This window comes from Nuphar pumila, chromosome 5, assembly GCF_984573655.1.
Source record: "Nuphar pumila chromosome 5, dmNupPumi1.hap1.1, whole genome shotgun sequence".
Lineage (NCBI taxonomy): Eukaryota > Viridiplantae > Streptophyta > Magnoliopsida > Nymphaeales > Nymphaeaceae > Nuphar > Nuphar pumila.
In genome coordinates, this window is record NC_143253.1 from 129,312,103 (window position 1) to 129,326,558 (window position 14,456).

Sequence of the window (14,456 nt, forward strand, 5' to 3'; positions counted from 1 at the left end):
GAATCCGTTGGGGAGCCTCCAACGGTTATATTGTCCAGGGCAAAAATGCCCTTGACAATATAACAGACCAAAATAAAGATAAAAATAAAGAAAATAAAAAAACAGTTCCCCTATTGGGCTGTTCCTATTACAAGTGTCAAAAAGACAAAAATACCCCTGAAGGGTAAAACATATTACATTCACAAATATATATATATATATATTGAACATGTGTATATATACATACAAAAGAGTTCAGCCCATTTATGTCCGTGCTCATAGAGTCTGCTCTCCTATAGTTGATGTATGCACTGAATCAGGTCTCAAATTGTAGAATGAAAGACCACAGAACCATAACACAACAGTGGTAACAAAATGAAACACAAAACTAAAGACCTTAAAGCATGTAAAGTGGGTTAAAGGTGAAGACTAGAAGGTCAAATGAAAGAAGATAAAAATAAATGCAGATGGAAGAAAGTTTTCAATAATTTATTAATCAAGTAATGATGGTGATGCAGACCAAGAATAACAACCAAAAAAGTGTGAGCTACAGAATCTATAGCAAAAAAAATCAAATACAAAAAAAGTGTAAACATGGTTTTCCGACATTGGACAACTTTGAAGGGAAATAAGGATTTTGCACTGTTGACTTAAGTGTTGAACAAGGTTTTGGCTAGAAGTAAATAAACAAATAGAGAAAGGAGATACCAAAGTTACCGGAAGCTTCATAGATAGGTGGGAAGTGCGTTTCCCCAAAACTCGCTTTGGAAGCGCAAAACTCCTCTCTTCCGAAATTTGATAGGAATCTCGATTCTCCCATGCTTCTCCTATGCTTCCCACTTGTTTCTTCCATGCTTCCCTATATGGTTCCTATATGCTTCTCTCACATTTCTTTTTATGTTTTTCATGTGCTTCCTTTCATACTTCCTGCTCACTTCTCATTTACTTTCTTTAAATTGGCAACCATCATTTTTAGATTTTGAGAAGAATTTAATTTTTACACTATGAAATCATAAAATTTAAGAATAATCAATTTTATTTTAGTTTTTATTTCTTTTTCCTTTGATTTGTATTTTGCTTTCCATTTGATCCCATATCACTTCCTCTTTTATTCCTATTTCACTTTTAAATTGATTCCTTGCTTCCCACTTATAAATTTTAAAATATCTTGCTTCTCGTTTCGTTTTCCGCTTCCTAGTCTGGTAACTTTGGGAGATATTGATTCTCATACATGGAAGATTTAAATAAAGAAATGAAAGAGATGTTGGTTTCCATACAACAACTACGCCTTCATCCCAAAACAATTGGGGTCAGCGATATGAACCAAAAAGAAATTCATTTTGGGTCTTCCACATGAATCCTTTTCCTCCAATCATTTCTATCCAACGCCATGTCCTCGGTGAGGTTCAAAGCATTCATATCCTTTCCTATCATCTCCATCCAAGTCTTCCTAGGCCTACCCCGACCTCTTTTAACTAATATATTTTCCCATTTCTCCAACCTTCTAACTGGAGCATCATTAGGCCTTCGCCGAATATGTCCAAACCACCGTAAACGATTCTCTCGCATCTTATTTTCAATGGGTGCAACACCTACCTTCTTACGTATCTCTTCGTTCCGAATCTTATCTTTTATTGTATTTCCACACATCCATTTAAGCATCCGCATCTCAGCTACACTCATTTTTTGAATATGATGTCTCTTGGCAGCCCAACATTCCGTACCATATAGTAAAGCGGGTCTAATAGTCGTCCTATAAAACTTTCCCTTCAACCGCAATGGCATTCTACGATCGCACAGCACTCCAGTAGCACTTTTCCATTTCATCCACCCAACCTTTATCCTATGATTTACATCTCCATCAATTTCTCCATACTTTTGAATGATGGATCCCAAATATTTGAAATAATCATTCACCGGTATATCTTGCTCACCAAGCTTCACTACACTCCCATCACTACTTCGTTGCTTACTAAACCGACATTCCATATATTCAGTCTTACTCTTACTCAACTTAAAACCTCTAGCTTCCAATGTCTGTCTCCATAATTCTAACTTAGCATTAACCCCAGCTCTAGACTCATCAATCAAAACAATATCATCAGCAAACAACATACACCACGGTACATTTTCTTGAATTGATCTCGTAAGTTCATCCATCACTATCGCAAATAGGAAAGGGCTTAAAGCAGATGTTGGTTTCCATAATGAATGAAATTTTCAGAACTACCAGAGTAATGAACTTACAAATGGTAACCAATTTGAATTTACAGGAGGGAGGTACAGCAATTGATGCCACCTTCTTTTGAAGGCAAGTTATGAAAAAGGGAAGAACCATGTAGATGCAGTAGACCAAAAGTAACAGAGGATGGATGTTAGAACGAATAAATTGTTCCACAAGAAGCATGAAAGGTAACTCATATGAGTCATCCAAGGCTTATATGCTACCTGCTAAGGTAGTAAGAACCTGTGGAGAAGACAATCATATTTCATTTCATAGTTAAGCTGCTTTGACCTTCTCTTTGAGCCCATACTTAATGTTCTCAAAGAATAGCGGTAGTAAAGAGGAGATCCCATCACATTTTCTGTTTACAGATCACAAAATATTAATTATTTAAAGAAAAAAGGAAGCAATTAAAGAGTTGCAACCATAGAGAAAATCTTACAAGGGATGCAAAAGCAGAAGAAAAAAATTGCTAACAGGGAATGCAAGTATACGCAATTACATGAGAGGTTGTTGTCAAAATATAAGACTTTGCAATATCTATTGTACTATATTTCAGCAGTGATAAGATAGTCTAGATAGAAAAGCACTACTTAGATTGATTGAGGGTAAGTGATACAGAGACAAGCTAGTGGAATTCTTTCAGATGCCTCTTACATTGGGAGGTGTTCACATGAGATAATGGTAATATATGGATCTTCATGATACAGATTGATGGGTGACAAAGAGGCAACAAGATAATATAATACATATGGTTGAGCTGAAATGCATGACAATTTGATATCTAGCTCAAAGAAAGAATGCATGAATGTGTATATGGAAGGGAACGATAAGCAAAGGAGAGAGCAACAAAGAACAAAAAGAGTATCAATTGGTTTAATGATATCCAAAAAACTTTGGCCTAAGTAGAGGCTAGCACACGTTTTGATGAACTATGAGATTGAAAGACCAATAAATACATAAACTATAGACAGAGGTGACATGGAATGGTCAAAGTCTAGACACTGAAATAAATTAGACTTACAAAGACAATGCCATGTAGATAGGAAATCTAGACAAAAAATTATATTACCCACTGGCTATCGCAGAATAAGAAAATGAATGCATATAGATAGTACATCTAGATCCCCCATATTTGCCTCAATTATAAAAATTCACTTTTCTCCTAATGGTTGTTGCTTAGCAATTAAGCATGTGTGGAAACTAACATGACCCTTTTCTCCAAGTTGAGAGGTGTGTCATGAAATATGAAGCAAAAAAAAAAGTGTACTTGCTACTTCAAGGTGCATTTATATAATGAGGAATGCAACTCATAACTTAACTGTGATATCCCTCATCCTAATAAGGCGTGCACCTAATACCTCACTTCAAAGTTCAAACCAATTTAAATCATTCTTTGAAAGTGCTTCGCTACCAATCCTGGAAGAGGCATATTTTATGTAATAAAGAATATGAAAAGATAAATCATGATCACTCAATAACATGGACTTATCTCTTTCTTCTAAATCCTTTTTCGAGTGTTTTGTAAAGCTTATAAACAACGCATCATCAATCATGACTTGTGTCTGTTTCTCCCTAGTGCTTTCCCTTGCCTCAAAAAGCTTTTGCTATTAGCTACAACTAAATATTTGCAACTGCCGATACCCTTATCAAAGCATTTCTTGTACTAAGGAATAAGATGTTAATTCAAGACAAGAATAGGCCTTGCATAACTTAATACCTCAGTTAAAATGCCCTATCACCAAATAAAAATCTTTACAATTCCAATAAAAGGTAAAATTCATTTTCAACAACATATAGACTTACATCTTGAAGCCATTTTATCCCTTGTGCAATAACATCCTCTCTTCGAAGCCAATGGATTTGTCTCAACAACCAATCATCAATAGCATCCTCCATCACTAATTGAAGAATCTGCTTTGATATCCAGAAGACTTGCCTTCTACAAAAAGGATTACAAGCACAGAAAAAGTAATTCATCAAATGATTGATGGGAGGAGAACTTGAATCAAATACTTCTTTTATTAGATGAAAAGATAATAATATAACAACTAAATAAAATATAACACATGGTTTCAGAATGAAAAGCACGAACAATAGAAAATAAAGCAAACAGATTAAGCTGATATATGACCAAATTTGGCACAAGGCATGAATGATCATCGTCAACACACTACCACTAAATTCCATAGTTAGTAGAACCTGGTGCTTGTAAAGTCCCTTTCCTATATGTATACATTGCACGGTAGTTGTCCAATTTTACCTGCTAATTAGTCCCTGGAATCAAACTCATGCATACGTGGAGACTGGAGTTTATGATAGTAGAATCTGTTGAGTTTAAGAGACATCTGCTTTTTAAAGATAATGCCCGTGAAACACATGCTATCATTTAAAACAAGATTTCCATTTTCATCAATAGTGAATTTTTAATTGAAAAATGTCAAGCTTAAGTGTTGAGATAGTCCTTGCAGTTGCGAGATTTGAGCTTAGCCCAAAGTGGAGCATTGCGGAGTGGCCCACTACTATCACAGGCATTTCTAATTTTAAGGCTTATGTGAAGCTAACATTCATGCATGTTTTTTCTCTTCATTGTGGTTTAGTTTTATCACAATTGCCCATTTAGCAGTATGAAATCCCAATACTGATTAGGACTACAGTACTTGTGACTCATAGAGACACCAAAATACCTTTTCTGTCAGATTGCTCAATATTCAATGATCTGATGCGATTGTGACTTGGATTCTTGATGCGAAATGACGATCATGAAAATAAACCTAGATAATTTCATCCACATCAGTAATTCTTTATATGTTCTCCTTATTCTGGATACCTCTTGGCCCTTGGATTCTTTCTTGCAAGGGCTTCATTAAACTTCAAGCTTCCATTTCTCTTCTTGAGAACCAATGCCTTCCGTAGTTCCATTTACTATGTTTTTATAACCTATGTAAACAGAGTTTGAAAAGGCTCAAGGTGGAGACAACGAGGTTTAGTGAGTTATTTTTAGGTAAGGCATGAGCCACAATCTTTTTTTTTCTTTTCTTTTAAAAACCTTTTTTTATAAGTAAATAAATCAATGAACAATACACAAAAATTTTGAAAAGGAACTTGGTTGATAAGAAAGTTACAAAAAGTCCATATTTCGTATGTGAAAATTATCACACAAGTAGAAAATATAATTTGTCCCAAATCAATGTCATTTTCCCAAAGCAAAGCACGTTCAATGGTCTAAACAAAACCAATGGCAATTTTATTATGTGCAATCATAGAAAATTCTTTTACGACATTTTTTTGTCAATTTAAAGAGATTACGTCAATCCCTACCAATTCTTTCAATTTTCAAATGATTATAATTCTTTAAAACAAATAAACGAGCAAATTTGTATAAGTGTATATCAATTTGAAATCCAAAAACATATCCACCAAAAATTGGCCACAAACTTTCTCAAAATGATAAAACTCCCTATTTTAAATTAGTCGGTGGTTAATTCATGTAATTTATCATAATTAATGGAATACTTTGTCTCCACATGGAATGCCTCAAACAGGTTCCAGCCTAACGAACATTGGATAAGATAGTTGCATTTTGATATACAACTATCAATATGGAAGAAAAGTGCACAATCCATGTCTAAGCCAACAAGCTTCATGCTGTACACAAAGGTCATAAATCAACAGTTTAGTCCATGTTTACATGATTTCTGCTTGGTTTAATAGCAAATAGCAACTCCATATCCATACATTTGATGAAAATAAGAAACAAATAATGAACATGTTTGGTCAGCAGGGCTTCTCAATATGAACAAGCAACAATACATTGAATGTTGCCATAGATATCTAAATGGAAAATGGAAGGGCCCTCAAGCTGTGTACAGCCCGTGCTATATGTGACATGGGATAGCAATAATGCAGTCAATTGAATATGTGTTGTCACAAAAAAACCACTCTGAAAACTGCAAGAGATGTCTAGAACAAATATTTCTCATCCATTCAACAGTTGTTCCCATCAAGCACAAGGAAACTCTACATGGAAATTTAAGTCAGTAACAACAATATGACAGATGCCCACCTCAGCCAACCTCTCTGCTTAAGCTGAAAGATAGTATCAACTAGATCCAATAGCGGCATACTTGAATTTGGTGGTGTCCACTGCAAGAATAGGAGCATAAGCATGCAACAGAAAGACATCAAGACAACAAGAGAACCAGACCAATGTTGTCAGTATTGGTATCGGCGCTGTATCGTTTGGCCAACGATTCAGGTGAATCGGCCGATACCAATACTCAAGTGAATCATTCTGAATCAGCCAAAAAATAATTAAAAAATATTATGTCAAGCAGAACGAGACACGTGTTAAAGCCATTAAAATAATATTAAAATGTTATTAAAAAATAATTTTAAGTATTTTTTACATTTATTAAAAATAGTCGATTTGGGGTGATGTGTATCGATTTTCTGCAGATAAGCACCAATACTGACAACATTGAACCAGACAACATTTCCAAGGAAATAGAAAACATATTTAAAAGTAATGGAATTCAGGATGTTTAATAAAGCAACATGAAAGGAATTTTCTGAGATAGAGTTTATCAGAGTATTTGCATTTTATGTCAGAAGCATGGTTGTACGTATCGTTACTTTTGTGTTTTGTGATACGATACACGCTCGTATTGCGATACGAGTGTATATCATATCCGTATCGGTGTATTGTACGATAGACCAGTGTCGGTGCACTTAAAAAAGGCCAAAAGTTATATTTTTTTCATTTTGGGTTTAAAAAGCCTCTTGAGAGCCGAGTTCTCCATATGACTAGAGTCCATTAGAAGGGAACCCACACACCCTAAGTTCCGTGAAATCGATTTGAGGGCAGATTTATGCATAAGAGAGAGGGATTTTGCGAAATTATCAAGTAAGAGTGCACTCACGATTTTTTCACTCAAAGAAATGGGTTAAGGTACAAAATCTCCATTTTTGTTTCTTATTGATTGTTTTTGGGGAAATATGTGTTTGGTGCTTCTTATTTTTTGCTTCTTATTTTTGCTTCTTATTAAGTTTTTTAATTGGTTTTGTTTTATTTTAGATTCTTCGATGTTGTCTTCACGTTCATGTCATATTAAATATGTTCCTGCATGGCAATACTACAAGAGCATTGATGATGTACCATGACTAGGGTTATCATTGAATTTGAGATGTTTGTTTTGTGGTGCTATTATTAGAGGTGGGTTGTAATGAAATAGTGGAAAATACAAAAACAATGCCACTAAGGGCTTTACAAGATTACGATCACAAAAGTGCATAAGCACAAACCAATGTCACTAAGGGCTTACAAGATCGCAATCACAATGTGCAGAAGCACAAGTCCACTATAGGACAAAACAATAGCCAACAAGGGACAACAATACAAGCACTAAGTGCATATAAAACATTAAGGAACTAAATAGGAAAACACAAAACGTAAAAAAATATTCATCTTTATTGAGCATAAATGCTTAAGAGAAGCATTAAGTTACAAGGAAGAGGAACACCCCTATTTATACACACAAAGAAGCCATAGAGCCCTTGGGACACTCCCCAACAACTAGAAATGGAGTTGTTAGGGAGGTCCCAAGGACTCTATGTGGCTTTGACCACTATGCCCTCAACTACAAACTAAATATCTAGTTTGTACAAAAAATAAACAAAAGCTATTGTGCCCCTAATGTGCACAACCTATTACATGACTAGTAAAAAGACAAAAATACCCCTAGAGGATATTTACCTATTACATCATTATAAATAATATATATACATATATATGTGAATATATGTATATATGTACAATATGAAACAAATATATATGTATGAAAATACATATATATACATATGTATATATATATACATGTACAACTTAAGATGGGTTGCATAGATTTAAGCAACATATTGCAGGTCAAGATCAAAATATACATCCAAGTCATTCTCCATCTATTCCTGCAACTTTTCGTGCTGATGTTATTATTGAAATTAAAGAAATTCAATGAAAATTAATTTTGCAAAAGGCAAAGATAAAGGACTTTCAACCATTGCTCCAGATTCTGAAGATGGTGATGATGACCCAGTTGCCAAAAAAAATGGCCCAACATAAAAAGATCATCGAAGATAGTTTAATTTTAGGATCTTTATAGTTTTAACTTTAGAGCTTTAGAAATTTAGAGATGAAGATTGGCATGTAAGACGTTGGTTAAATGTAAGGCTTTAATTGTATTTAAAATTTAAAATTTAAATTATGTAGTTGTCTTTTATTTATATTGTCAGTTATCACTTATTAGTTGCATGGTTTGTTATTAATTTAAATTATGTAGTTGCCTTCATATGTGAATTTATTGTATTTTGTGAAATTCATCATTGTTTTATGTGATATGATTTTTTTATAATTTATGCTAAATTTTCCTGATTTTTCTAGATTTTTTTGAAATTTTTAGATTTTTTTTATTAAAAATTTACAATACATTTACAATACGATACAATACAGTGTTACTTTGGGCCCGATCGATACAGGTAACGATACGATACTTACCTTGGTCAAAAGTATCATATCTATTTCAGCCTTGTTGAGTATGCAACATACAAATGCACAATTATAAGTGTTTAGCTCTCTACAACTATCATTTTTGGATATAAATTATGTCACTCTTCAACTATATGCAAAATGAGGACAGCACAGAGTCAAGCAACATTATAGTTCCAATTTTCTGACAATCTAAGCAATTCTCCATTTTCTTTTTTGAATTCCACATAAGATAGCATTCACTTAAAAACTCAGAACTTCTGAATTGCTAATAGGAAAGAATAAGAGATACTATATATTAAAATCATGCAAAAAGGGAAACATAGCTTGAAACCAAATGCAACACCAGAGTTTCTTATATATCACAAATCTCCATTCTCCACCAATTTCTCCAAAATGCTCCTTGGAGAAAATGTCCTTTGATGCGATATGGCATTGATATGGACATGCCATGACACATCGCAGGGACAAATCTGTGTCAGTTACAACCAACATTGCTCGCTAACTTCATCTATGTTATTCATACTAACAAATATTGGCGATATTTTCAAAAATATCATGATATTATTGTTAAAATATAGCTTGCGTATGGATCTGGATCCAGATCCATACTGTAATAACCCGTAAAAAAAAAGTTAGGATTCGGGTCGGATCCGGACCCGAACCCGACCCAGACCCAATTGAGGCACCGTCTCCCTCGTGCCTTCTTTAGAAAATAAGGCAGGGGGTTTCAAATACGAAACCCCCCCCCCCTCGTTGTCTCTCTCCCTCACCGCCTCCCGACTCTCCCTCGCTCGTCTGCTGCCGCCACTTGCGACCTCTCTCCGACGCCGACGCCGACCACCAGGTACGTTCTTCCTCCTCTTCTTCTCCCTCTTTCCGTCTTTCTCTCTCTCCCATCCTTCCCCCTCGTTTCTTCGTTACACAGGGAGGGGAGGGCTGAGACTCCTCCCTGCTTTCGTACGGCAGGAGAGGGGCGGAGCCCCCTCCCTACTTCCGTACGGCAGGGGAGGGGCCGGGCCCCTCTTCCCTGCTTTCTGCTACGGCAGGGGAGGGGTCAAGCCCCTCCTCCCTGCCCCTTTTTGTTGCGCCAGCAGGGGCCATCGGCCCCTACCTTTCGTTTGCCAGCAGGGGCCTATGGCCCCTGCCTTTCTTTTGTTAGCAGGGGCATAGGCCCCTGCCTTTCGTTTGCCAGCAGGGGCCTATGGCCCCTACCTTTCGTTTGTCTGCAGGGGCATAGGCCCCTGCCTTTCGGTTGCCAGCAGGGGCCATCGGCCCCTGCCTTTCGGTTGCCAGCAGGGGCCATCGGCCCCTGCCTTTCTGTGTGCCAGCAGGGGCCATTGGCCCCTGCCTTTCTGTTTGCTAACAGGGGCCATCGGCCCCTACCTTTTTGTTTGCCAGCAGGGGCCGATCCCCCCTGCCCCTTTGTGCGCGAGCCTATACCCTTGGTCGACAGACCCGGGGAATCTTTGCAAGCTACATCGTAATGGGGACAGATCATTACAAATGTTGATCTCCAGCGAGGAATTCCTAGTGAACGTGAGTCATCTGCTCACATTGACTACATCCCTCTTTGGGCGGCAAGGCTCATTTGGCCCTGCCCCATCCTTTTTTTCGAGTCATTTGGGACTGTTGGCCCCAGCTCTATGTATTGGAGAAGTTGAGTCTTTGCCTTGCTTTTGCTTTTGTCTGGGCTTGCATGTTAATATCGCATATTTGCAGCTACGACGGATCTCACTCGCGCTTCGCGACCCGAGCCGTCAATTGTGTACGTCCGCAGACGTCAGCAAGCTCGTAACCCTCCAAGGTAGGGGAAGATTGTACGGAAGACTTGGATAATTGAATTAAGTTCAATTAAACTAAAAATGATCAATAAATGAATATATATATATACAAATATATATATATATATATTTATACGAGTATGCACTTAACTCAAGGACGCGGTTTCGCGATCCTTGCCCTTTACCTTATGTCAGTCTATACTTGCCATCGTGTATCACGTCGAGATCTCGTGTTGCATTCTTGCTTATGGTTTGTATGTGCCGTCACGCATCGTGGCGAGGTTCAGCGTTGCACTTCTGCTTACCGCCTTTACCTTGTCGTCGCGCTTTGCGCCTAGACTCTTGTTTTTGTATGTATTATTACTGCTTTGCTATTGCAGATGCCGCACAGGTTTTTGCTCTTTGCATATGCCTTAAAGGCATCCTCAGGCATTCACCTCTCTCTCTCGCGACGAGAGTTGAGATAGGAGCTAGCGTAACATCCCCGTCTAAGGAGGGGGATACCTTGCAAGGATCCTGACTCCTTGAGTATGCAGTCCTGCAGACGAGTTGGAGTTTCTATTGAGAAACATGTTTCCCGTCTATCGAGGCCGGTGTCGAGCCATGCGAGGCATGTAGATACCCCGATAGCGGATGAGGTTCTAGAAAATCGCAGGCATAATGTTGGCACAAGGTACTGTTGTTTCAAAGGATATAGTAAAGTTGATAAACTTTACATCTTTGTGAAACACTCCTGTTGAGGCTTCTTTTGAGGAGCTATACCCCCTTCATCCTAGAGTACTTGTAGTCGTGCACGACACGTCTAGTACTGCGATGATCGGATGAGACGGTCGTGCGACCTCGAACAGTGCAAAATGCACAATGCTGGAATCACATAAATGGCCTCACATTCGCCTTCACAGGCAAGATGCTCGAGTGGTTTAAAGACCACAGCATAGAGTGGGTCGTTAGTTAAGCAACCCCTAACGTACCTATTCGTTTCTAGTGGTCTGTCAAGGGAGAGGACAGAGCGGTACAAACTCCAATGGACAGGTTGTTAACAACCACCCTACGGGCAATGATCCGGCCTCCCCAGTCATTGGAGTTAGGGGAAAGGGGCTACAATAGTTAGCTCAGCACTTCTGCAGAAGTTGGATGCATCTGTGGCACTGCCTCCTTTGGGGAATCCTCTCTCGGCTAAAGCCGTCCCTCTGGAGCGGACTCAACTAGCTATTCGGGTTATTTAAAATACATAGAATAACAGACGCCCGAACTAGTCTCAGTTGTTTCTACGTTTTGCCTGCGCGTACCCGCAGGCCAGTAATATCGAAACATAAAGTTTGTTCACACTGGTTGTTGAGTAGTGAGACTCACTTGCACTCGCTTGCACCACTAACTCGCTTGCACCACTGACTCGCTTGCACCACTGACTCGCTTGCACTCGCTTGCACCATTGACTCGCTTGCACTACCTATTCGTTTGCACTACTGATTCGCTTGCACTACTTACGCGTTTGCACTATGTACCTGCTTGCATTGCTTACCTGTTTAACTGCATATCTGCTTTAAACTGCGTAACCTACTGAATTAAATGTACGTAATTCAGTTTCCTTGTAGTCTCTCTTGTGCACCTACTAGTTTTTTTTGCGAAACTAACCCATTCTATGGGTACAGGTGATGAATAGGTACTTCACAGGCAATGGCGCGATGGCAAGATGGCTTCAAGACTTTCTTCTTCCTGCTCTTAGCTCGCGTCCTGATGTTTTTGGGTCTTGTAACGGATTTTCCTTGGGACATCCGAATTTTGTACTTTTGGAACCTTCTTTTAATGAAAGTGCCCTTTTCAAGTAGCATGGGTTGTATGTTTTGGTTCTTCAGCTAACGTGCCCAAAGTGGTCAACTTGCTTTTCTAAAATTAACAAAAGGATGGTCTTCCGCTTATTTCTTAAACCAACTCTGTAATAAAGAGATTCTTTTAGTCTCTTGCCTGTTTTATGAAAGGTTCGAAAGTTGAAATTTTGGGGCGTTACACATACGCATGGTATGTTAATAAAACACATGTTGTATATTTCTCATTAATGGCATCCTTGTAATATCTCTGATATTACAAGGATAGTTGTATATCTGCTTTATATATATAATGGTTAGGGCTTGGAGGTCGTGTGATTTGAGTGCCGCCCCAGCCATTGTGTTTTCTCTCTCTCTCTCTCTCTCTCTCTCTCTCTCTCTCTCTCTCTCTCTCTCTCTCTCTCTCTGTTTCCTGTAGATGTTGTACCAGATATCAAATCTGATATGGTATCAAAGCCTTAGCCATCCTGTGCGTGAAGAAGCTCTGAAATAGCAGATCGTGAACAGCGTGCGTGAAGAAGCCCTGAAATAGCAAATCGTGAACAGCACCAACAACGTGCGTGAAGAAGCTCTGAAATAGCAGATCGTGAACAGCACCCACCTCCTTTCAGCGTGAACAGCATGTTCATCGAGAACAGCGTGAGCAGCAGATCGTGAACAGCAGCACTGCGTGGCCATCCTGTGCGTGAAGAAGTTCTGAATCAGTAGATCGAGAACAACAGCCTTTAAAATCTCATCCTCTGAAATATCCCCTTCTGAAAGTTGGTACCTTTCTTTTCCTTTCAGCGTGAACAGCGTGTTCATCAACTGTGTTCATCGAGAACATCGTGAATAGCAGATCGTGAACAGCAGCTCATCGACTGTGTTCATCCCAAGTTCCTTGTTTTCTGTTACTCTATCGTCTGTGTTGGTTCTATTTTTTTTTCTTTCCTAAACATCACCGACTGTTGTTCCCTTTTTTATTTCAAACCAGTTTTTGATTCCACAAGTTTCCTTTCCTTTTTTTCATTGTTGTTTTAGTGTTCTTTGTGCAGCACTTTTGGTCGTACAGGTATATGCCTTATTACAGTTTTACTGATTGATTAAGTTATCTCAAATCTGTTTATTTCTTTTCATTCATCTTGTTTGCTTATTCATTATTCCACTGATATGGATTACTCTTCGTCTTCGTCATCCGGTCCCTCTGCCAATTTCTTGAGTCAGCTCGTTACAGAAAAACTTACTCATTCTAATTTTTTGACCTGGAAAAGGCAAATCCTTCTTTTTATACGGAGTCAGGATCTCGATGAACATTTGGATGGTTTAGTTCCTATACCACCACGGCTTGTTTTATAGGAAACTAAGGATGAGAAGGGTGACACAACTACCATTCCCATTAAGAATCCAGAGTATACAGCTTGGAGGAAGCGGGATCAGTCTTTGGTTGCTTATATTACGTCAACACTCTCTCAAGAAGTGTTGGTTACTCTTTCAGATGATTGCACTGCGGCGGATCTGTGGAGTAAGTTGTCACAGACTTACTCTCAGATATCAGAATCCCGAGTTATGTTCTTAAAAAATGAATTTCAAAGTTTGAAGAAAGGCTCCATGACAGTCATGGAATACATAGGCCGCTTGAAGAGTATTACTGATCAATTGGCTGTTGTTGGAAGTGCTATTGCAGATAAAGATAAAGTTCAACAACTTCTCAATGGATTGGGTCCTGATTTTGACATGTTTACCACAGCTTTATCATGCCTTCCTCACTTGCCCACTTTTCACGACCTCCAAGCGAAACTTCTCCAGCATGAGATGATTATGAAGCAAAGGGCAGAAGGAAATGAATCAGCTCGTCCTCATTCAGTTTTGACCATGGACACTTCTGTAGGTTTTGGACGATGGAATGGCGGGCATCAAGGAGGCAGAGGCCGCGGACGTTTTGGGCAGGGAGGACGTGGTATCTTGCCTACATCTAATATTTCAGGGGTTTTTAATACAGGGAATCAGAGGAGAGTGCCCACTTGTTTCTTATGTAACAAAAGAGGACATGTGAAAGCTGATTGTTGGTTCAATCTACAGAATAGAGGAAAAATAAACAAAATTGAAAATAAATCAGCTACTGC

The 14,456-nt window shown here is 38.4% G+C and overlaps 1 protein-coding gene across 1 annotated transcript in view; it reads right to left on the reverse strand.

Moving 5' to 3' along the window:
* LOC149838686 (uncharacterized) overlaps positions 1–14,456 on the reverse strand; it is a 61,916-nt gene that overhangs the window by 20,088 nt on the left and 27,372 nt on the right. Inside the window, exons 11-12 of the mRNA XM_090006739.1 lie at positions 6,270–6,349; positions 4,010–4,145 (exon numbers count right to left, since the gene is read on the reverse strand). Of these exons, the coding sequence (XP_089862865.1) occupies positions 4,010–4,145; positions 6,270–6,349 (216 nt within the window). The remainder of the gene's footprint in view (positions 1–4,009; positions 4,146–6,269; positions 6,350–14,456) is intronic.